Here is a 24,304-nt window from a genome sequence, read left to right on the forward strand (position 1 = left end):
AGCCTTTAACTTTGAAGATCCTGAAGTTAAGCTGCATCCATCATGTTAAAAATAAGTACAGCATGAATCTGTTTCATCTGGAAGAAGCATCCTTCTTGAACGTATTCTTGAATTTAGTACAAAGCCTTCAGAGTTGCAAGATATTATATCTAATTTATAGATATAAATTGCGGCTAATATGCCGCAGAGTAGCCCAGTAGCACTTGGAAGGAAACAGACGCAATACTACAGGGCCTTTTGAGTTTGTGGTAGTTAATATTGTATTGAGCAGAGAAGTGATGCCTCCCAAGATGTTGGTGTTGTCAGAAGATAAGGAACCAATATTGCCAGCAGTATTGATGCCTGTTATAGTGTAGTGCATACTGCAGTGAAGTATGTCCAGTAAAGAAGAAAATGAGCATTCAGATTTTCCCTGTAGGAATTTCAAATGATTCTGTTTCCGTTTTATCATTGACACTCCTTTGCAATTTTGACTGTCTCAAGGAAAAAAAGTCATTATCACTTACTTCTTGAGTCTAAAATGTTGATAAAAGTTATGAGTGGTGGCTTTTACTGGTGAAGTACATCTTTCTATATTAATAAAACTAACACTTTTCTTAATAATTTGCCTTGAGACATGGAATAGTTCAAAAGCAAGACAGAAAAGTGTCATGAAAAAAAACTAATAAGCCTAAAGGCCTAATAGGAATTGCCTGCAACTGTGAGCAGATACATGCCCATTTCAGTGATAATGGGAGGCATATTATGGCTTCATATGATGTTTATTGTGTGAAAAGTACAAGTTGTGGTCATGGAATGCTTTAAAAGTCTTGCAGCTCTTTAGCAAGAGATGCTCTGGGCTCTCTGAGGAAGTTAAGAGTGACTGTATGCTCCCTGTAGAATTTCATATCATTAAGGTACTGGCAGCATGCAGTTCCTGATTTCAGCACTTGCTAAGCGTGACATCTTGTTGCATGCAGTGAAAATGCCATGCTAAGTAGTGGCAGTAGGAATGCTATAATCTTTCTTAAACACACTGGGGACATTCTGATATTCTTAATGGTTGTTCTTAATTGTTATTCTATAACCATTCTGGTATTCTTCAGGATTTCCATTGAGCATGGTTGAATGTTGGACCTGAAAAAACACGTGTCCTTCCAGTTGTGACATCCAGGGGTTTTTTGCCTTTTTTTTTTTTCTCTCTCGTGTCTGGACTTTCTGCTGTTCTTCAACCATCAGGGATTATTCTAATGGTATTGCAAGCAAGTGGAGGTTGGCTGCTCAGCCGGATTCCAGGAACAGAAACTTCTTTCTGTGATTCAGAATTTCCATCTTTTCTGAAGTTAGGTGGCTACATCGCTGCAGAGCTTCCTGCAGTTTTATTATGTCAGCATACTAACTATCTTTCATATAACAGAGGAGTCTTTGCCACATTTTTCTGAGCATGTTTGTTCAGAATTAGGAATCTGAAGTTGAAAGCAAGGTCATGACTAATTTTGAGCCTCAGGAAACTCAGAATTATAGTACTGCTGCCAAGTCTCTTATCAAATGTTAGACTTCTGGTTGACAGTGAACTTTCAGGACGTGTATCTCTTTTCTGATGGCCCTACTTAGAACAGAACCCCTAAAGATCAGTTTGCCCTCTTTAAATATAGGGCACTCTTGGGAGCTTTCAGCAAATACTTGGTATTAGGTAGAGGCATATCTCGAGATACAAAGAGTAACTTACATATCCATGTATTTTGAGATAAAATCACAAAGACTAAACTGTCAAAAATTCCATGTTTAACCCCTAAAACCCATCAGGAGTTTAGGGGAATTAGGAGAATATTAAACTCTACATTGGACAAAGCTTCTATTTTTTTTCTTTCTGGTGGACTTGACTTAATAATCTTTTTTTAAAAATGGAAATACAGTACCCCATCAGTCACATCATTAATTCAGTGCACTAGAATTTAAAAACTATATGCAAAACTCATTGTGGTAATTACTTATTTGTAGATACAAGCTTTAGAATAAGACTTCCAGGATGTTGTGCTGGTAGTAAAATACGTAGGCAAGCAGGTGTTTTAGAATTTAGTATGGAATACTGCATATACGTTTGTTTCAGTGGAAGTTGTTGAACTTTCTCATTAAATTTTCTGTAAAAGTGTTGTGCTGAATAAGTTCTTTCAGATGCAAAGAATATGTTGGATATGGAGTTAATATGCAACTATCTTTTTCAAGAATCTAGACTTGCCATCTCTAATTAGATGCTGTATGGCAGAATTGATTCTGTAATCTACATTTGCATTAAAAACTGACTCCTAGAATTGCTCAGATAGCTTGTAATGTTCACAGTTAGTTTGTATCGTGTAATTTTTCTGAGTTGACGGATGTGAAAATATTCTGCATCTGCAGCTGAAGACTTTTAGAGCAGAGAAGCCCTTATAATTGCAGGCTTTGAAAATTTTCAACCGATGCTGTTAGTAAGGAGATTATATATTCTCAGATGGTTATAAAATGCCAGCTAAAAAGTCTAGATGGTGGAGCAGTAGTAGCATGAAATTTATAGGGTTTTAGACAGTCAATGATCTGACAAGAAGCAACACTGATGTTGCACTTTGCTGTGATGGGAGAGTCAAATGGATTCTATCACTCTGTGTTATTTGCCTTAAATGTTGTTAAGATCTGGATGAAGTAACTGCATTGTTTGTATATGTGCTCTTCCTGTGTGTTCTTACTTTCTAGTAGGCTTAATTTTATTTGAATGTTCATCTTAAGTAGGACTTTTGTCAAGGAAATACTAAACTTAGGAATGTCAAGCCAAAGATGTCTCCTTTATAAATATAGCAGTAATTGTTGCTGTGAAGTGCTGGAGAATTCTATAGCTCCTGGATAGAGAGAGTGATTGCTATGACTAGTGTTACCTTGTGCCATCAAAAAACAGTTCATAGAGTGGAATAAAGATTAAACCCAAGCGTGAACAGATAGTTAAGATTACGTATTAAGAGTACATAACGTATAACTGAAAACTTCACAGGCTTTATTTCTCAAGTTGCTTAGTTAAGCTTTCTGAATTGATGTCGCTACTAAAAAAAAAATTATGGGTCTGCTCAGTTATTATGCTGTTGCTGCTTGTGCTCTATGCTGAAATTGAAATATGCTTTGAAAATGAGAACCATGTCTTTATGAACTCATCTTCAGTTGTCTACTGAACTAGCTATAATATAGGTTATCTTCAGTAGTGCCACAAAATTAATGGTGCCATGCATACAGCACTTTTGTGATCATTCAGGCATCTCCCCAGGGGTTCAAACTACAGTATCAGCCTGATTTGGTGGTTGGGACATTGAACTCTGAAATGTGCAAAGACTTTGGATTATTTGATTCCTTTAAAGCTTAGTTTGGAGGAAACAGTTCAAACTATGGACCTGACAGAAAGAATAGCAGAGCATCACTTTTCCTCCTAGAACATCAGCTAAAATAGGAAAGGTCAGTGCTTACTGGTGTTAGTCAGGTCCTTAAGAGCTCTTCTCTGATAAATTTTATGAAGTCTATCTTTTTCACAACATGGGCTGAGAACTTGAATATTCATCTCAGTGTCTTGAAGCTAAGTTCTTAATTGAGCAAGTGCTTCACACAATCTTTTCTTTATTCTTCTCAGGTTTATCTCAAAATTACCTGCATCCAAGGGGTGAGGGAGGATAAGAGGGAATATTGGGAGATGGGTGAACAGTTCCCATACCTCAGGATAAGATGGATGTGAGAATTGAGGGTGGTAGAAAATCCTTTCCTTCACTCTGGTCCTTTCGCATAGTGCTGCATTCTATTCAGTCACTGTAACCAGTAGCATACCCCAGATCCTGTGTCTGCTAGGCCAGTCAGAAACAGGGTTGGATAAAAAAACTCTGAATACCACCTATGCTTGCTGCCACTAGAGATGGAAGAAGTGGGGGAAGAAGTGGGGAAAGCAGTGACACCCAAACCTGTAAGGCAACCCCTACCCAGCACTTGGTGTTCCTGTCTCCATTCTAATTCTTCCCTCAGTTGCAGCCCCTAAATCCCCAGGTTGTGGGTATTGGCAAAGGTGTCACTTTTTCTAATATTTCCCCGGGCTGTTTTATGCCCCTGTGAAACCTATAGATAGTTGCAGATGCTGTGACAGTACTGCCATAGAAATACCGCTGTGCTGCTCTTCAAACAGTTCAAAAAGTACCAAGATAGAAGGTTTGCGATATTCACTGTTCATTAGTGCTCTCTCCATTCTGGCCTAAAGGGAAACAGTTTTACAAGGCTCAGGCTTGTCCCTAAAGGATTAGAGTGCTATGAAGTGGGCAAGCAGTACCAGAGCATAATACTGGCATCATAGGACAGCTAGACCATACTGCTCTCTCGTGCAATGTAGCTGCCACTTTCCTGGTGCATGAAGCCGGTTTCGATATGCAGCATTGCTCATCAGCTTCTCCTTACATATACATATATTTATATTTACATTTTAACATATTTGTGTTTGTAGGTTACCTGGTGAGGTATGAAGTGAGTTGGTTTTTTTTTTGGGGGGGGGGGGGGTGGTTTGTTGTTTTTTTTTTTTTCTAAAGTCAAAGTGAGGTGCTGTAGCTAAGCTTCTAAATACTTTTTTCTTAGGTTTCCATGGTCAGAAGGTTATATTTATATCTATCTATTATCTATCTCTATTTGTATCTCTATGTATTAGGAGAGATTAAATTCTTACCTATTAAGTGGTAGAAAAAGAATGCTGCATTTCAATTTTGAGTGGGAATTCATTTGTATTAAAGACTTAATGGGGTCCTGCCAAAGCACAAGACAGTTGTTCACATCCTTCTGAAGTCACTTATGAAGCTTTATTAGTTCAAAACACAAAGAGAATGTCAATATGTATTCTTGGATATTTCATTTGTTTAACTTTTAATGCTCTAAAAGTAAGCATTAGTCATACTCTTTCTTGTAGCCTCTGTGAGTTTGAGTCGTGATTTAAAAAGTTGAAAGTAATCCATGTAGGTAAGAATCTTTCTTGTTTCCTTTTTAAAGTTCTAGGATAACAACTTTATTGGGTTTTCAGAGCAGTTTAGGTCTGGTCCATAGCTGGCTGTATTGTACGTGTCCTGTGCAGCATGGAACTCCTGCTTTGTCTCATACCATACTGCAGGCACTTGGCACTAAACAAATTAACACTAGACCTTGCTATATTAAGATAAGAGGCTAATTTTACAGGTACAGCGTTTCATAAATCACATTATAGTTGTCAGTTCAGGACTAGAGAATTAATTAATTTCTAGAAATTTAGTCAAATGGGAATAGCTGCAGGCTTATTGGAAACCAGTGTCACATTGCTGCTTGTTACAAAGATTGCTAGGTCAGAATGACTGCTGTTTGTGTGAATTTTTCACATAAACATGGCTAATTACTTTTGAAAGTCCACAATTTTATCAGTTACTGTATCCTACGTAACTGCTTATTTAACATGTAAGAGAGTGTTTCTGAAAACACTGCACTTTTTAAAATTTACTTATTTTTAATGTCAGCTGACTGATGCTGTGATAGTTAAGTCAGTGGAAGCATACAAGTTTGCTGGCATCTGGACTTGAATTTCAATTCTTTTTGTTCTTTCACTGAGTAGATGAAGAAAACTGCTCATGACCTCTGTGTGGTTGTACTTCAGATATAACACTTGTAATGATTAAACAAGGAACTTGATGTCTCTTAGTCTTGAAATACATTAGCTTTATTCTGTTGAAATAAATTAGTGCAAAGTAAACCTGTGGTATTTTGGGAATCCTGGGTATACAGAAGTAGTTGATGTGCTTTCAAAAGCTGTGCTGGAAGTGATGCATGTTACTGATATAGTTGGATACTTTCATAAAATAGACGAAAAAACACACGATCTTCTCGGGTCTTGAATACTAACTGTATTCAGAAGTCTTTCATGGTGGTTTGTTTGTCTAATCTGTTGGCTGTTACAGTATTCCATTTAGTCATCTTCACTTCTACGTAACTAATGTATATAATCTTTAATACTTCTTTCATGATTTGCACATTCTTACCTAAATTCAAATTAGAATGTCTATTAGGAGGGTTGGGTCTGTGGATCTTGCTTCTTTCAGAAGTGGTATCTAACCAAACTTTTTTAAACTTAAACTTTCTTCACAAAACTTTACAGTATCATACCTGTAGCCTTGTTAGTTTGGCTTTTAAATGACCATGAAAGAGTTGTAGTTTGGCGTAACATACACTGCAGTTCTTGCAGCAGTCTCATACCTAATCTGAAGAATTAATGGACTTTGTAATAGTTAGGTTCTGCTATCTGAAGTTTGAGAAGTTGGAAAAACTTCATGCCATGAAAGTGGAAGATTAATGCCTTGATGGCAATCCATCCATATTTTTTAATGGTATATGGACAATGTGGAAGACTGAACTGAAGTTATGCATGGGAGGGTTTTTTTTCTACAGGGAATTTTCTGCAGCAGAGTATGTACAAACTTTGAAGATGAACACACAGATTTTGCATTGCAAAGAGTATTGTTGATTGAAAGAAGGGAATATGTAATGGCCCCTGGCTGTAGAAATGAAGAAGGTATAGTGGTTAGTGACTGAAAGCTTAGTAATTTACTTTAAAACTCTCTAGAGATGACTTTTGTACTTATATACTAAATGAGATGCTGAAGTTTTATTCTTTTTCTAGGTCTTAGAAAACAGATGATTTAAGTTATGCTTAAAACTTAGGTTCTTGACCTTTATCTCCCCCCACACACACACCCCTTTTCTCATTTCTTTCTAGGTTTAACTATAGATCAACACATCATCTTGCGTCCCATGGGTTTTATGAATTTTTAAATTGGTTTGATGAAAGAGCATGGTATCCATTGGGAAGAATAGTAGGTGGAACTGTAAGTATTGTAATAATAACCATAATAACTTAAAGATGACTTTGCACTTAGTTTTGGGAACTTCCAGTACAAATTTGACATTGATAAAGGGAAAATCTTAATAAAATATGCTTTTAATTTTTAAATTGCTTATTAACACTAATAACACAGCTACCTGTTACTTAAATGTGTGAATGTGCATTAAAACTTGTTATAGTACATACCATTTAAATGCATATAAGAAGTTTTTGTACAATTTACACAATTTTGTACAATTTGTATCTTAGAGATACTTGAGACTCTGTGTAATATATGTTTTTTTCCATACTTGTCTTTTATGAGGTAAAAACCCTTAGGAAATAGAATTGAAATGTTGATTGCATGAATTATTTTGCAAGTCACATGGAGTATTATGTTTTAATAGTTTATGTAGAAAAGCAGCTCTCAAGGATATATGCAGGAGAACATTCTGTCTGTTAATTTGATTTAGTACAACTCCCTTCATAGCTTTTGAAAAAACTGAGGCAGATATATGCAGGGGAACATTCTGTCATCTGTTAATTTAATTCAGTACAACACCCTTCATAGCTTTTGAAAGAAACTAAGGCAGGTGAAGTACATACTAACTTTTCTAGTACACATTGATTTTTCTGATGTTGATAACTGTGGGAGTTATTCTGTTAAGAATATTTTTAAGTTCTCTGGTAGTCTATGATGGGTTCAGTAGATTTAAGTCTACACTACCTTTCTTGGAGAGCATCTTTATTCAGTTTTATAGGACTCTGTTATAATCCTTCATATCCAAAGATGTCTACTAATGTATTGCAAATATGTAATACTCAACTGACTGTCAGTTTTTCAGCTTGTTGATAATAAATCTTGTTGCTGCACATCATCTTTCTCCATTGATAACAAGAGGTGAAAGAGTGGCATGGTATATTTATGAGGAAAACGGATAAGGCTGGGAAATGTTGGGTTTCTTCTTGTTGTCTTAGGGTTTTGGGGGTTGTTTTTTACTTAAAGCCTTTTAGCTGGCTTGAAATTCTCCTGCAGACTTTAGCTTCTTCTTCCACACCTTAATGACAAATTCTTCTCATTATATGATAATATCCTCTCTTGCCTGACATTTATCTGTATGCTGCTTATTCATTTGCAAATTTGATTATGTGTAATTGTTAGCATTTGGATAAAATTTAAAGAACCTCTGGTATTCAGCAGTGTTGTCAAAACATGATTAAAGTACTATTAAAATAATTCCATTAGCTTTACCTGTTCACCGTTTATATCAGCTTAAGAAATGTCTGTTTCATTGCAAATCATGCACAAATAAACCTACCATGATAGTTTTCCGCAATAACCTAGTGGGCTTTGATGTTTTATTTTTGTTTTTTCTCCTCCATTTAGGTATACCCAGGACTGATGGTTACAGCTGGCCTTATACATTGGATTTTAAATATGCTTAATGTGACAGTCCATATAAGAGATGTGTGTGTGTTCTTAGCACCAGTTTTTAGCGGCCTTACAGCTATTTCTACTTTCCTGCTCACCAGAGAACTGTGGAACCAGGGAGCAGGGCTTTTAGCTGCCTGTTTTATTGCCATAGTTCCAGGTTACATATCCCGATCAGTAGCAGGATCATTTGACAATGAAGGCATAGCTATTTTTGCATTGCAGTTCACATACTATTTATGGGTAAGTAATTGCTGACTCTTTTGCTTTGAAAGGTTTTTTGGTTCCTCCTCCAACCAAATGACTGATTTTACTTAGAATCCATTGAATTATTTTCCTCCTTCTCATCCCTCTTCCCCTTAGCTCTTGATCAGGCAAGTACTGAGAAGTCACATGATCTGAACCACTCCATAATCATGCTCTTTCGTTTGCTATGTAAAAGAACGGTTCAACTGAAGTATGTGTGTCCTATAGTAGTAGTAATCATAATAATGATGATAAGTATAAATTTAAAGCAAACAGAATGGTTGCTTCCGTTTTTCAGTTTGGCAGTATTAACATCGCATGAGCATCAAACTTCACCTCCTTATTTAGCTGGTGAAAAGTTGTAGACTCTGAATATGAAGCACTTTGAATTGTCTTCTTCAGAAGCTTTTGACTATATAGAGGGTCTGGGCTTTGATTTAAGCATCCAAGTTAAATATCCCAAGCTGTCCAGAGCAAGATACTAACACTACTTGCATGCTTAAAAAAGAAATAGTTAAAATTGTCTGATGTCTTTTAATTAGCCTGCTTGCTAATGCAACTTGCCAGTCACTCCTTAGTCTGTATGTAGAATTGCATCTGTAATGCAGTTTTGTATGAAGGAGTTCAGGCAAGCTGTAGCTTTTCTGGACTCTTGTATCTGTTTTGGAAATATCACATAATATAACTGTGTTGTTAACTCAACATAGACACTGTATGGTACTTGTTCATTCCTTGAATGCATATACTTTTCTTTGAGTGTCTCCATATATGTGCGTGGTCATTACAGCTTTTCCCATGATTTTCGCAAGAGTTCCACTTTTCATAAGTGGATGCATACTCAGCAGTTTTATTTTAGCTCTAGAATATTCAAACTTGGGATATTGTTGGTAGGAATATAATGGAAGGGAATTCAAGTTTTTAATGATAGGTGTTGTTTAATGCAGGATTTTAAAATCTGGACTTAGAATAAACTGCAGCTGCAAGTTGTACTGTGTTTGATAACAATAATAAAATCAGTCTTTGCTGTTGCTTTATAACAACTGAGACATCGTAGAGGTTACCTGTTCTTAGGAACTCGTTTAACTAAACTGCATAATGCAGTGATGTTTGCATGATCGCTTGTAGTATTATGTGTGAATCAAATATAGATTAATTTTTTACAGTGAGGGTGGTAAAATATTGGAACAGGTTGCCCAGAGAGGTGGTGGATGTGTCATTCCTGGAGACATTCAAGGCCAGGCTGGATGTGGTTCTGGGCAACCTGATCTAGTTGAAGATGTCTGTGCTCATTGCAGGGGGGTAGACTAACTGACCTTTGAAGGTCCCAGACTATTCTGTGATTACTTCCTGGCTTTATTTAATGTTGAGTTTTAATTCCTATTTTCCTACACCACAGTCATCACAATCAGTTTTGGACAAAATCATATCCCTGGGCCAATTCATGGGTACTGCTGAAGCTTTAGTAGTGTCTGAATGCTCTCATTAAACTTGAGTTTTTCAAAATTCCGGAATAGCTCTATCTATAATTACAGAGATGGGTCTGATGCAGTTAAAGTAAGGCATGCATAGTCTACACTGACAAAGTGGTATGATGTTTCAGAGAAAGCACAGAGGCGTTGCAACTACTTTTCTACCTCAGATTATGAAGTAGAGAGTTGTTGCATTACATCCTGTCTCTGCTTTAACTAGAGAGATAGGTATAAGCTGTTCTGGTTGTGAATGAATTGCTCTTGTGGTTTGGTTTTATGGACATCAGTTCAGAAGCATACAAATATGACTTCATATGTGCTAAAGTTCTCTTGACTTTTTTTTTTGAATGAATCTTTTTTTAATATTGTCCACTGTTTGATTATCATTCATAAATACTTGGTTATTTTTAAAGGTGAAGTCTGTGAAAACCGGGTCAGTCTTTTGGACAATCTGCTGCTGTCTATCCTACTTTTACATGGTAAGCCTTTTTTATATATATGTAACAGCTAAACTGTTTGAGTAGGGCTTACATAATCCATCTGTTAATGAAGAACAGGAGAAGATTTTAGTCTTTGTTGGAACCATGACAGAAAGTTGTTGGTTCATATACATAAATATATGAGTAGCCTCAGTGATTTAGATGATAGAACTTTATTGCTTACCTACGTCATTCCTGGTGATAGCTTTCCATATATTGTATTTCCCTTTGGGAAAGAGTTTTGTTAAGATGCCATTCCAGACATTCTGCTTAGGTAAATTTTTAGGACAAAGCATAATTGTGGTTTGTTAGATAGTAGTCACTTGTCTTTTTCTGATGGAATTAGTTATGTTTTCAGTTTAAGTTGAAAATTAATCACAATTTTGAGATAGTAAGAGCCAGTCCTTACATGGGGGGTTTTGGGAACAGCTCCTTGAAAGAGGAATGGATATTGCATGGACTGGCAGAAATTTTTCTTGATAACTAAATCTGCTTAAAATATGTATGTAAGTCATTGTGGTAATTTGACTCACAGCACTGCATTGCATTCCATAAGGAGAAGGCTTTTTTTCCCTTGCATTTTTATTTTTAGCATTTCTTTGACTTCAGCAGCTTCTGCTTCAGATAGCTTTTTATGATGAGGAGGTAAAATAAAACAAAGCTTTACACTGAAGCAATCCTTCCAGCAATAATAGCATGTTTCCACTTTTTTTGCCAATCTATGAAGGTATCTCAGTTTTTTTAAAAAAAGTACCAAAGTATATTTTCAGTTCAGTATAATCTTCAGTGCTTAGATTTGGTTTAGTATTTTGATAATTAGAGGTGTATGTCTCTATAGAGGTCTGTAAGGTCCATAAGAACTGCATGCTGTCTGCTTCATTCAGGCCTTTCTCTAAATAGGACCGTGTCCTCATTGGACTTTTGTTCTTATTCTAGTCTTTCTTACGTGTCTTCATTTAATATTTTCTCCCATAAAATTTGCCTGTGTAAACCATGATACTTCATGCTAGTAACGCAGTATGTCATGATCATCTGAAATGAATTTCTAGAAAACTTAGACAAATTCTATTCTATTTGCTTCACATTGTCTAATTAGGTTACCCCAAATTTTGAAACACTATTATTAGAATTAAAAAAAAAAAAAACAAAAAAAAACAACAAACAGTTGTAATTGGCCTCATCCTTACTTTAGAAACTGTTTTATGGAACATAGTAATTGGATTTCTTTTTGGATTCTGAGGCTTTAAAAATATCTACATGAATCTAAGCCTGGAAGTACAGTTGAAGTGAAAACCACATTAGGTACTGCATTCTAAGAATGAAGACCTATGGTAAGCATGGTGCATACAGGAGAGGTCTATAGACCGTAGTTTGACAAGAGGATGTGTTAAAATAGCCATTGCCTAGTCAACATTAGCCCTTTTAAATACATTAGAAATTTAGATAACACATGGTAATAGTAGCTCATTAAATCTTTATTTAAACCAGCAATCAGTGTTATATTGTTAACATTGTAGTATTTCAGTTCTAAGTACATCATACTAGGGCTTCTTAAGTGCTGCTGTTGCTACAGGTTCACAATATCCATTGTACTGTTGTACCCCATTCCAAGGTACTCAGCGCTGCTTCCTTGTGCATCTACCCTTTCCTTTTCTTTCCTTACACTTCCACATGCATTGACTCCTTTGCTCCAGTAGTTCTGCTCCCGGAGGTGTACCTTGCTCTCTTTCTCCTCTGTGGCTGGAGATACTTTTCCGTATCACCAGCAAAAAGTGCAGGACATGGTGCTAACTTTGTGTGTCAAAGGAAAATCTTGGATCCTCCATGGGAGTCATACCACTGTCTTGTGTTGCAGATTTCACCATGGGGAGAACCCCAAGCATCACATTCTTGTTTGCCAGCATGGCCAGATTAGCTTGGGAGGAGGAGATACAGGAAGGAGATAGCCTTGAAAATCCACCAGCCTATTTCAAAAGTCTTTGCTATATGGGGTGTTTGTTTGTGGATGGAGTCGGGGGGAAGGGTTAGTTGGTTGGTTTGTTTGTTGGGTTTTGGTTGTGGTTTTTTTTTTCTTTCTTAATACATACTAAGAATGATTCCAGAGTTATTACCGGTAGTTCTGACTGGTTGTCTAGATGGAGTTTGTGTTTTCTTGTTAGACCTTTAAGGTGTGTAAATCCAACATTGGCTACCCTAAGAATATGCAGATATTTTCAGATCTAATTTCTCATTCCATTTCTTGTAGGTCTCTGCATGGGGTGGTTATGTTTTCATCATCAACCTTATTCCACTGCATGTATTTGTTCTATTGCTGATGCAGAGATACAGCAGGAGGGTCTACATTGGTAAGTTTTGTTCATTGAACTGTCCTTCTCAAATACTTATGAGATATGAAATTAATTATACTGATGTGTTTTGTGTCAAGCGGGAATTAAGTAATTGCACATCAGGTTGCATTTTGTAATTTGATTACTGGTTATAGTCAGTTACTCTCTACAATATGGAAACAAGGAGTTAAGAAATACACTTCCAAAATTTCGTATATGTAGCTGCTAATTGATTTTTCTGTTTTGTAGTGCTCTGAAAACAAAGTTAATTGGATAGTTTGGTATTTGTAGAATCCCTATAATGTATATCATATTTATTTATGCATGTGTCCATACCGATGTTTCATATTTTTGCCTTTTCCTAGTATGTTAAACAGTCGTTACTTTTAACAAGTTGTGCAGCAGAAATCATGCAAACATATAGTATATTGTGACATATATGAGAAAAGATACAGGGAATTTTAAGCAGCCATGCATGTTTTATGTAACCTACACTAGAAAGTACTGTAAGAGCATCCACTCCATGTGAATCCTCAAGATTTTATTGGGTTAATGGGTCAGCTTAGGGTTTCTTAGGAGACTGACTTTTTAATTGATACACCTAACATTTAAAAGTCTCTGTTTTTACGGAGCCTTTGGCAGTTAAATCAGTTGGGCATAGTGTAGTTGTGTGAATAAAATATTAAGCAATTCATGTGTTCAAAGGTTTATAAGTTAGCTAGAACATTTTTGATTATCTAATGTGAAATCTTTCCAATAGATACTTTGCGAACATAGTATGAATTCAAGTGTAGTATCACAGAGCATTTCATATTTGTAAATGTTTTTATTGCCCATTTTAATGCTGTTTTATCTTTGTATTTTTAATTATGTTAATGCTTTTTTTTAACGCTTGCTAGAGAAATGACTATGTTTACATACATATTGAACCAATATAGTATAATAATTACTCAATTTACTCAACTTTACTTTTGTATTTTTGTTACCCAGACTATAAATATTTGTTTAATGTTTCTTTGTTAAGCTATTTATGTAATTCAGAAATGGAAATTCTTTAAAAAAAAAAATGGGGGGGGGGGGGCGCAAGCTCTAATCCATCTCTGATTTTTTATGTTAGTATTACTTCTTCATTGACCACTTCTTCATAGCTTAAGGTGAAAATGATTTATCTTGCTTTTAAAATCATTAAATATTTTCATTGTCCAGTATCTATGATTTAGGCAAGAGAAAATTAAATCTATTAATTATAAATTCCTGAAGCACGGTGGTAAACAAACAATAAAGAATAAGTACTCTTGCTTTTTCAGCTTTTAATGAACCAGTCTTTGAACTCATCTGGGGAAAATAGTACTGTAGGTTCATAAGAAATAAAGGTTTTGGCAGAGGTTTGTTTTGTAAATAGCTACAGTGTTTTGAGATGTTACTGCCATTCAGCTGTGAGGGAGATGTACTTCAGCAGAGTTGTCAGAATGAAAATGTGGTTGCTGCTCTGATTTTTCATTGCAACTGCTGGCATAACTTAAGCTTTCATGAGAAGCCTTACACAGAGACCTCTGTACATCTCACATTTGTATGTAGTTTCTAGGTTTAACAGGATATTTTTGTAGAACAGGCAAGAATGTTCAATCATTTCTGAGATGAAATTCAAGTATGCTTGACTTCCAAACTGTTCGGAGAGAATAGTTTACAAAAGCTTATAGAAATAGGGAGAATAAAGATATTTTTTGAGTTCCTATGATAATGCAATTTCAAATGTTCCTGCAGCAGTCTCAGAATTCTTAAACTACCAATGTGCAGCTTAATCTTTTGTAAACTACTGTCAGCTGACAGCAGCTAGTAAAATCTGAATCTGTGTTACTATCACCAAGAATTTGGGAGGTTTTAATGTCTGTCAGTGCTCAGTTTTATTTTAAGCTAGCATGAGCCTAGCTTTTGTAACAGATGAATGTTTAATCTAACATAATAACGTAAACGTAGAGAACAATATTTTGCAGCACCAAATTTTTTAAAATAGCTATTTTTCACATGGATGTTTATACACCAAAAGGAAGGTTGATGTGACATGATCTGATATGCCTGGCAGTGTAATTCACAATCGTTTAATGTGTAAAAAAATTCCAAGACTGTAAAGTTTTTCCCAATTTTAAATTATTTTATGACTTGCAGACAGGTTAATATATCAGCCAGGTAGCTTCAGACTCACTTGGCATCAAAGGTGTTCATGCCGCCTACATTTGAAAGCTTAAGCTGTGCTTTTTGTTTGTTTGTCTGTCTTGACAGTGGTCAGTGTCTTTCATTCAGATATTACTAGCGTAATAGTTCAGAACAAGTCCTTGTAATTCCAGTTTATTAGCAGCACTTATATAGGAAAATAACCTCTTTATTCAGATACAGGAACCATCAATACTGTTTTCTATTATTGTATTTAGAGTTTCTCATGCAGTTTATCATATGTTTAAAAAATAAATGGCTTTACGTTTTGAAAGATACCGATACAGATTTCAGTCATGCTTGAACACTTGAGAGATTTGGTAATTTCACTTCAACTTGATTTTTTTTCCTCTACTTTTTTTTTTAAGTTCTGTGTACTTTCTGATCATTTAATAACAAAACACTTAAGGATCTTCCAGAATTAAAAACTTAATTTCTGTAATTCCTAGTTCTGTGTCTTGGATTTAATCATTAAATAATGAGCAGGGATATATCTATATCAGCTACTTCAGTTCTAAAACTTAAGATGGTGAGTGTTTATTTCTGATGATTGCAATTCAGTAGTTAAAAGTATGCAGTAAAGTATTTGATTGTACTCTCTGGAGAAGTTTTTCAGTTGGTTCTTCCTGTGTTCGCACAGTGTACCGCAAATAAAACTGTGAAATGAGTTTATCCACAGAAGGTCAGAATGTTTTTGTTCCTGACTAGTTCAAGTTATATCCATGGGAGCAGCTTGCAGAAATCAAAACTAAGTTCTTGATTTTGCAAAGACTGTACAACCAGTAGAACGTGAAGAAACATGGAAAGTTTATGATGATACCTTGATGTATCAAAGCTCCTAGAAAAAAATTGTTGATGTGTAAATTGCCAATTTTTTCGATACTAGGTAGACAGATGTGATAGCTGTTTGAAGAAAGTGGGAGTAAGGGAAGAGGGGACACAGGGAAAGTAGTCATAGAAAATATAACAGTTGCAGGACCGGGCTTAAAAATGGTGATTTACTAGCAAATGTGAAATGCAGCGATTTATGCCAATCATTGAACTTCCACAAGATGGCAGTGTTGTAACATTTTCATCGTAGAGTAAATGGTTTATGTTGTAATTAGTTCCTCAAAAAATGAGCTTCCTACAATAAAAACATATTTCAGTGACATAAGAGAGCATGTATCAGTCGCTAGGCCAAGTAATGCCATATAGATGCTTGAAAGAATACACCAGAGAAGACAAGAAGTGGTTGGAAGTATCATCACAGTCACTTCTATGGCTTTTGGAAATCATACAGTACCCTGGGAGCATAATCCCCCAGAGACACCACACAGGTGGTATGGAAACAATACCACTGGTAAATGGTGCACTCCCCAAACCTGTTCTCATGGAGGTTAGCAAAGGATTGTATGAGAACAGGAATCTCTTAATAGGATCAAGGCCATAACAAAGACAGTTGTTTACAGTTTGTAGGAGCATTTAAAAATCCGGGAGGTGGATTTTTACCATTTGCCACTGAAAGAACAAAACTTTATTTGGACTTTTAAGGTGGCTGGTTACTTCAAATGTAATCAGACTCATGGCTGTTCAGAACTGGCATTTCTCTCTTCTCTCCTCTTCTTCCTCCTGGAATACTGAGGACCAAAACCCTGTCAAAATAAAGTATATGAATCTTAGTGCATGCGTAATAATAATTCATGATATTAATATTAATAATGTTCTTCTTCTCTACTTTTTGGAGGGTTATGCATCTCCATGGTTGATACAAATCCATTAATAAGTATGCTTAATATTAATTTTTAACTCTACTGCTTTTCAGTTTCTTGGCATGCATTTGCTTTCATATTAAAAAAAGAAGCGTACCTCCTAGCATTTTCTAAATAGGTATAGACTCTGAAGAGGTTTTGCTTCTTTGAGTTCTCCTCATATAAAAGATTTCTTTAGTTATTATCTGAGAGCTCTTTCCCATCCATGATCCTCAAAAACAAGATGGGAAGAGAAAACTACTTCCAAGCTTGAACATCTTAGGTAGATGGTTTGTTTCCCTCAGAGGAGACAAAACAGTGGAATTAGGAGCAATACTTTACTGCTTCCTCTAAAATTGTATGTAGTAGACGGGTTTCTTCTAGTCAAAGGAGAAAAAAAAGAATTAGCATGGCTGACATATTTAGAATTATACCATTCTGTTTCAGCGTCACTGAAGTTGGTAGGAGGATGGACTCTACTATGAAACCAATACATTTTAAAACATGGATTAATTTTCTTCCCACCTTTCTCTTCCTCCCTTCCCCACACTGTTTTTTTTTCCTAGCATATAGCACTTTCTACATTGTGGGGTTAATATTATCGATGCAGATACCTTTTGTGGGATTCCAGCCAATTAGAACAAGTGAACACATGGCAGCTGCAGGTAAGAAAATTCAATGCCTGCTTCCAAACAGCCTGCTTAGCACAAGAAAACCTCAAGCCCATGCGCTTTGTTTCTTTGCATTAGGAAGAACACATATTAGCAAACCAAACTGTTAAAAAGAGGTACAGTTCAGTGTCTGTAAGGAAGTTTTCTTTCTAAGTGTCACATTATCCTTCTTTGTGTGAGTTAATGGAAGTAAAATGTCTCTATAATGCAGGATCAGTTACACATTCTGACAAGCACTTACTTTACACATTGGTAATCTCTGCTGTTTTGCAATATAATGTTGCCTTCAAGCACTGGAAAGCATTCCTCATTGGTAAACACAGCTTTTACTGAGCAATTTGGGTTTAGAGTTGATAGGTTTTGTATTTTTTCAAAGCAGGTTAAATACAAATGACTTCAGTTACTAATCAGGAGACTGATTTTTAAATAACTAATTTCAAACTTGATTTTTTTTTTTTATTTCTTTAAGGTGATTTTTCAATAGTTGTTAACAGACATCCTGATTTCTTGACAGCAGTAATCTCTGCTGAGACTGATAGTTTTATGTTTAACTGCGTACATTGTGTGTTATAGTTGAGGTTGTTAGATTCTTCAGGTTTTTTATGTGTAGTCACCAAAATGTATTTGGGACAGTAATTGGAATATCATTGAAATTTAGCATAAAATATTTGTAAAAATGGAGATTCCCCCCACCCCCAGCAATCTGAATATAGTAGAAAAAGTAAAGCTTATCAAACTATTTTTTGCATCTGAATGATTTTACATTTATTTAGTGAATAGAGTTGGTGTTTTTCTCTGTGTGTTCAGAACTAGTTCAACATTGCATTTGATTGCAAATTTGTTGTTAAATTGAAGAGACACCATACACTTGAGTTCTATTTTCTTTCTTCTGTCACCTACCCCTATTTAATTTGGGAACAAAGAGGTGGTGGGTATTGGAGCTCTTGATATAACAAGTAAAATATGTTTTAGAGAGTATTTTCTCTCATTGCAAGTTTCTGTCATTGCAAGAAAGTTTTTGTGGTTTTTGGTTTTTTTTTTTCAGAAAGTGATTTTATACTAGTTTTTAGATTTGAGGGTGTACCTTAAGTTTTAAACAAAAACTTTCCTCTCTCTTTAGGTGTTTTTGCACTGCTGCAGGCCTACGCATTTTTGCAGTATCTGAGAGACAGATTAACAAAGCAAGAATTTCAGACATTGTTCTTCTTGGGTGTCTCATTAGCTGCTGGTATTGTATTCCTGAGTGTCATCTATTTGACATACACAGGTAAATAAAACAGGTAAAAACCCCACCCAACCAACAACCAACCAACTGAAAAACACTTTGTAACATCATTCCAATATTTTGGGTTTACCAACAATCTACATAATGATGTAAGGAGTAGGGAGGAACTAACTATAGCCAAAGTGTATTATGAAGATGCCTATAGTTAATCTATTCAGAATAGCATTGATGGTCAGAGTCAGTCTGCTTACTGAGTACTTAAGTCTGATACCTGTAGGACTACAATTAATCTGTAAAATCTACTTAATTTCTGTGGTTCAGCCTCTGGTCTTTAAGCCAGTTCTACCCAATCTCACAGAAACAAGCTTGTCTTTGCATGGTTGCCATTCCCAAGTGCCTCACTGCCGTCTTCTGTGATATGTTTCCTTTGTGATCAACACCATACTTCCTTCTCCTGACGGGGAAAAATAAAAAAGCAATCTTATTTTCCTAGCTATGTGTTACCCTTGCTAAAATTGATTTCTCTTTGATTTAAATTGAATTATCTTAATATTATACCCAAATACTGTTCAGCTTTCTGAGTTTTCTTTAGAAAAAAAGATTTCTTGAGGCATACTTGTTTTTATTTTAACTGACTTCTTTCTTGTACTTCTTTTTACCAGTGTTTCTGGTCTAAATTTTTTTGTGTTAGTTGTTTTAATATTTTGGACTGTTAAATAGCAGTTTCATTTTTGTTGGTTGTGATACCATTATTCCGAAAAAGTACTTGGCAGATCCCATTTGTTTGCACGTCTTACAGAGCCTGATGGTTTATGATTTGCTTTTCAGTACATATGAGCAAGTCCTACTATACTTAGTAATAAGTTTTCAGACTGGCATAGCAAAACAAAATTCGGCTTCTAATCTCAGTGTGCAGCAGTGTGTTGCAGTTCTTAGGAAGTGTTGATTTCAACTTCTGAAATTCACTGGTCGGTATCACTGCTTCACCAGATGGAACAAATCTGGTTACCTCAGCTTCTGGTATGTGTGTGATTTGGGATTGTGACCATATCTAATCCCTCTCTATTCTCTTAATAGAGAAGGGTGCCCACATCCGGACCCTGTATCCCAGGTGCAACACCTGGAATAAAGGTTTGAGGTTCTGGATCAAAGTCCTGCCTGCCATGAGGCATGTCAGACATTCTTTTCAATTTAGTATGTTTCACTGTTTGGGATGTTTTTACTTTTTACTAGCCACCAGCTGGACTCTCCTGATCCACTATTACTCTGAGGTTGTCAGGACAGTCAGTATTCAGCCTATCAAATGGTCTGCCTGTCCAGCCCATGCTTCTTCAGCTTATAATTGAGAAATGAGGAAAATGGTTCAAAAAGCATTTAATACTGTATTTCAGGAGGCTGTGCTCCATGATCTTTTCAGGGACTCTGGTTACTGGCCTGCAGTTTCCTCCATATTCCTCCTTGCCTATCCTAGAGGTGTAGCATTTGTCATTTTTTATCACCCTGGTAAAGATGGTTGGTAGCTGTCGTATTGGCAAACTCTTTGAGTACTCTCAGATGAATACTATTTAATCTCATGGTTTGGATACCTCCAGAGAGGAACGTAATTCGTAGTTCCCCATCAGCTGGCAGCTCCTTCTTGTGCATGCTGTGGTCTGGGAGCAAGCTTCACTCCCGGTGGACTGAAGGGAAAAGTAATGTCTTGCTGTGAACATAAACCACAATATTTAAATGTCTAAACTAGATACTAAACTAAAACCTTCAGTCAGATTATGCTAATTTTAAATACCAGATAGGGGGAGGACTTGCTGTGTCATGCACAAAGGCTTACATAATCAATAAAAGGTTTTAACTTTTTTTATTTCCACTTGAGTGTATGTCTTCAGAGGGAGCTGAAACAACTGCAAGGGAAGTGGAAGTAAAATTTAAGATTAATCTTATTAATAACTTTTATAGTAATTTTTATCTTCCTCCTGATAACGATACTGTTTGTTTTCATCTTGCAATACTCAAGTATCTAGAAGCTTTGTTTTTTTAAATAAATATGTAAATCTTACCAGCACGCCTAGTAGCAGTTTTGTATTTCATGTCACACGTATATCCACTAGTAGAAAAACAATAGGAAACCAATGTTTCATAAGAGTATTAGTGTTTTGGCTATACATCGTTCCCAGTTTCCTGCTCAGGCATTTCAGAAAAATTAAATAGTTTCTCACTGATTATGTGTTCCTATACTTCTTTACATAGTATAGGTTGCTATCTGTCATATTTCTTGAAGTATTTTATTTATTATTGTATTGCATTGATTTTTGAGGTGTGCTTGTCTTCATACTCAACATGTAGAATGTAAGAGTATGTTCTTCTAAAACTAGCTTTGCGGTTGGTAGACTTTATAGCCTGCCTAATGCAGTAGGTCTGGTTCACATATATTACATGGTCAATGAAATTTCTTTGGGTTTGTGCTATAATTTGAGGGAGTAGTAAAATTACTGCATTTAAGTACCTAGGCAGCAAGAGGGTTTCTTTCCCTTCTCTTTTTCAGGTTATATTGCTCCCTGGAGTGGCAGATTTTATTCATTGTGGGACACTGGGTAAGTAAGGATAAAGGATATAAGGATTTCGATATCAATAGCATTCTACTGAAAATTAATAATATTTTGCTTTCCTCATCCTCAAATTGATTGAGTCTTTAATCAGTTACTTAAAGGGTATTTGTAGTAACCGTTTCATGATCTTTGCCACCACTTCACTAATTTGTCTGTTAGGGTTTTTGCTTCTTTGGAAGTCTTTGAATATGTACTGTATGTTTTTCTATATAGGATTGTAGTGCTTCTCAGCATAAAATAACCAGAAGCTTTACCAACACTTGAGGACACATTTAAAACCTATTACAGACCTTAAACTGAAACTGTTTTCATTGCACAACGTTGCACAAGATCACAATGTGTGAATTTATGCGTGGTTTCATAGGTAAAAACCCATGTTAGTTTATCTCTTGGTTTACTTAACCTTTAAAACTTCTTTAGCCAGCCAGGCGATAAAACTGAAGATGTTTTTCTCAGATAAATATATTTAAGGTGAAATTCAATGAGTAGACTTGAAAAAAAATAATTCAAAGCAGGGATACAAACTTCTGCAGTTCTGATTTTTTTCAAAGAAAAGTCCAGCTCATGCAGGATTCTGTACCAAGTCTGTAATACATGTAGTGAAATAGATACCAGTAAAGAAGTGTCTATATATATGTATATATAAGCATTAAACTTTTGAGGGCTTGTCTACATTAGAAAACCAGATTGTGTTAAAACTTACAATGCAGTTTTGAATGAGAACTAGATCTCGGTGAAGACAAGGATGTATGTTCGATACCTCACCATTCCATCATGTAGCACCTCAGAATAGGTCTATATATATGTTTGTCTTTAATTATAGAACACAGTTTTGTCCTTGTCTGCACTGAGTGCTTGACATGTTGTTTAGCTGATATGTATTTTGCAAGTATAGACAAGGCCTGATTTTTATTTTTTTTCCAGCATCTGAAAGAATGGGGGGGCTTCACACACTGTAGCTGGTCTGGTATTAAATACTGAACTTTCTGTACTAGTAATATGAAGGTATTCTGTGCAGAGGAGAATTTTTGAAATACAGTATTGAAAATCTGGGATACTTACTGGCATGGATGATTATCTCTTCAAAATGTAATGGTGCGGCCTCCCTACCTACCTGTTATCATTTTGGTGAATTTGGCTTCATATTTAGCTGTAATAAAACATCCATAATTTTCACTGTCTTAAGTAGTATGGAAATAATCCTTTATATTGGTGTTTAAATAACCCTATACACCAAATACTTCCTAAATAGGGTAAGACCTGGGGAAGTTTTATCAGATTTCTGCTGAATAGAGCACTTGCCATTTTAACTTGAAATGCTTCCTTTGCAATGAGTTTCAGAATTCCTAATGTTTACAAGTTTTAATAATTTTATCTTTTCAAAATAATTTGAACTGAATTTTTTTTAAAAAAGGTATGCGAAAATTCACATCCCGATCATTGCCTCTGTGTCTGAGCATCAGCCTACAACATGGGTTTCCTTCTTTTTTGATCTGCATATTCTCGTGTGTACTTTCCCAGCAGGGCTGTGGTTCTGTATCAAAAACATCAATGATGAAAGAGTCTTTGGTAAGAGAAAATGTTTTAAAAATTATTTTGAAAAAATCTTGCCTTCAGCTTGATTCTGTGTTGTATTTGTTTGCGCAAAGCTGGTACATGGCTTGTTCTAAGTGATGTGCTTAAAGATGATGATTGAAAGTTATCTGCACCCAGTAGTATTTAAAACCATTTATAAAAATGCTGAGATGGGTGAAATGGTGATGAAGTGTCATCCCAAGAGTGTGGGATCAAGGTATTTGTTGGTATGGTTCTGTTCTGCAACTGGAGCTGCATGCTCTTCCACATGCTGTTCTTCAAAATGTGCATCTGGCTACAGTGCCACAGCACAGTTCGGCCAGATGAACAGCTCAGTGCAAAGGGAAGGTCCCTATCCTGCACAAGCTGCAAGGCAGCCGACCCTTCCATGGGTGTTTGGCACTCATCCCTGTACAGATGATAATTCCAAATGCCTTTTCTTTCCAGATTTTTTTGCTATCTTAAAGAATGGAATCACTTGCTGTGGAACAAGTGCTAGATAGGGCACAAGCCTAAGCAAGAGGTGTGGGGTCTCCCTGTGTCACTGACAGCAAATTGCTTGTTTCTACAAAGCTGTACTGTGAAAGTAGACTTTTAAGATTATGAATGAGGCTTATAGGGATGTGATTTGGAGTTGTAGCCCATATGGAGGAGTGAAGAACACACGGGCCTTGGGCTTTTACAGGGCCAGGCGGTTCCAGACTAATATAGCTGTCTCTTAAGTTTACCTAGGAGGTATGTAGGCAGTGGGAAAGTTTACAGAGTTAAATCCAGTGACTGGAGTGTTCTGCAGTCTGTGGCTTACAATGTGTCCTTGTCAACAAGACTAGTGCTGGGCAGCTAACTGCCAGCCTCCTACTGCTGCATCATCCATTTAAGTCAGCATAAAGAGATCTATGAATGAGAATGGAGAGCCATACTACTTCACTATAAAGTAAAAAATATTTATGTAATGTAATCTAGTAAAGCAGTGTCCTTCGGTTGCCATGGCAAGTCTTTCACAAAAGTGTATTGTTAAACTGTAGCAGACAAGGAATAACCACTGCTACTTGAATGATAGATGTTCCTGACCAGTGTATACAGGTTTGCTTGTTTGGGCTTTTTTTTCCTTCTAAGAAAAGTGTTCTGAATATTCTCTATTGTTCTGAAAATCTTATTTGGGGGGTGAAGGGGAGCCACAGAGCAGAGATAATATCATTCAGGAAAAGTTCCTTCAGAATAGGGCTCACAATATTGTATTCTTTGTCTGTATGGAATTATAATGTAGACAAGCCCCCAATTTGTCCACCAGTATCTCTAACTTAAATTAGTATTTGATATTTACAAGAAATTCTAACACTTCCTTTTGTTTTTTGAGTTCCAATAACTTGTTTGGTCTAGAGCTGCTTGACTTTTTTAATCAAATGAAGCTACCTGTTATTCCAGTAGTAATTTTGGTGTGTGCTATTAAATTTCACTAATAATGTATCTTCTG

The 24,304-nt window shown here is 35.9% G+C and overlaps 1 protein-coding gene across 2 annotated transcripts in view; it reads left to right on the plus strand.

The window, feature by feature from the left end:
• Positions 1 to 24,304, plus strand: part of STT3B (STT3 oligosaccharyltransferase complex catalytic subunit B) — a 48,668-nt gene that overhangs the window by 14,013 nt on the left and 10,351 nt on the right. For both annotated transcript variants that reach the window (XM_061465015.1, XM_061465016.1), the window contains exons 2-9: positions 6,758 to 6,866; positions 8,250 to 8,537; positions 10,423 to 10,488; positions 12,734 to 12,833; positions 17,323 to 17,421; positions 18,548 to 18,694; positions 21,192 to 21,240; positions 22,670 to 22,824. In XM_061465015.1, coding sequence (XP_061320999.1) covers positions 6,758 to 6,866; positions 8,250 to 8,537; positions 10,423 to 10,488; positions 12,734 to 12,833; positions 17,323 to 17,421; positions 18,548 to 18,694; positions 21,192 to 21,240; positions 22,670 to 22,824 — 1,013 coding nt within the window. The remainder of the gene's footprint in view (positions 1 to 6,757; positions 6,867 to 8,249; positions 8,538 to 10,422; positions 10,489 to 12,733; positions 12,834 to 17,322; positions 17,422 to 18,547; positions 18,695 to 21,191; positions 21,241 to 22,669; positions 22,825 to 24,304) is intronic.

The sequence above is a fragment of the Pezoporus flaviventris genome, unplaced genomic scaffold (genome assembly GCF_033815535.1).
Source record: "Pezoporus flaviventris isolate CSIRO_AGI_PZ_B2104156 unplaced genomic scaffold, CSIRO_AGI_Pfla_v1 ptg000037l, whole genome shotgun sequence".
Lineage (NCBI taxonomy): Eukaryota > Metazoa > Chordata > Aves > Psittaciformes > Psittacidae > Pezoporus > Pezoporus flaviventris.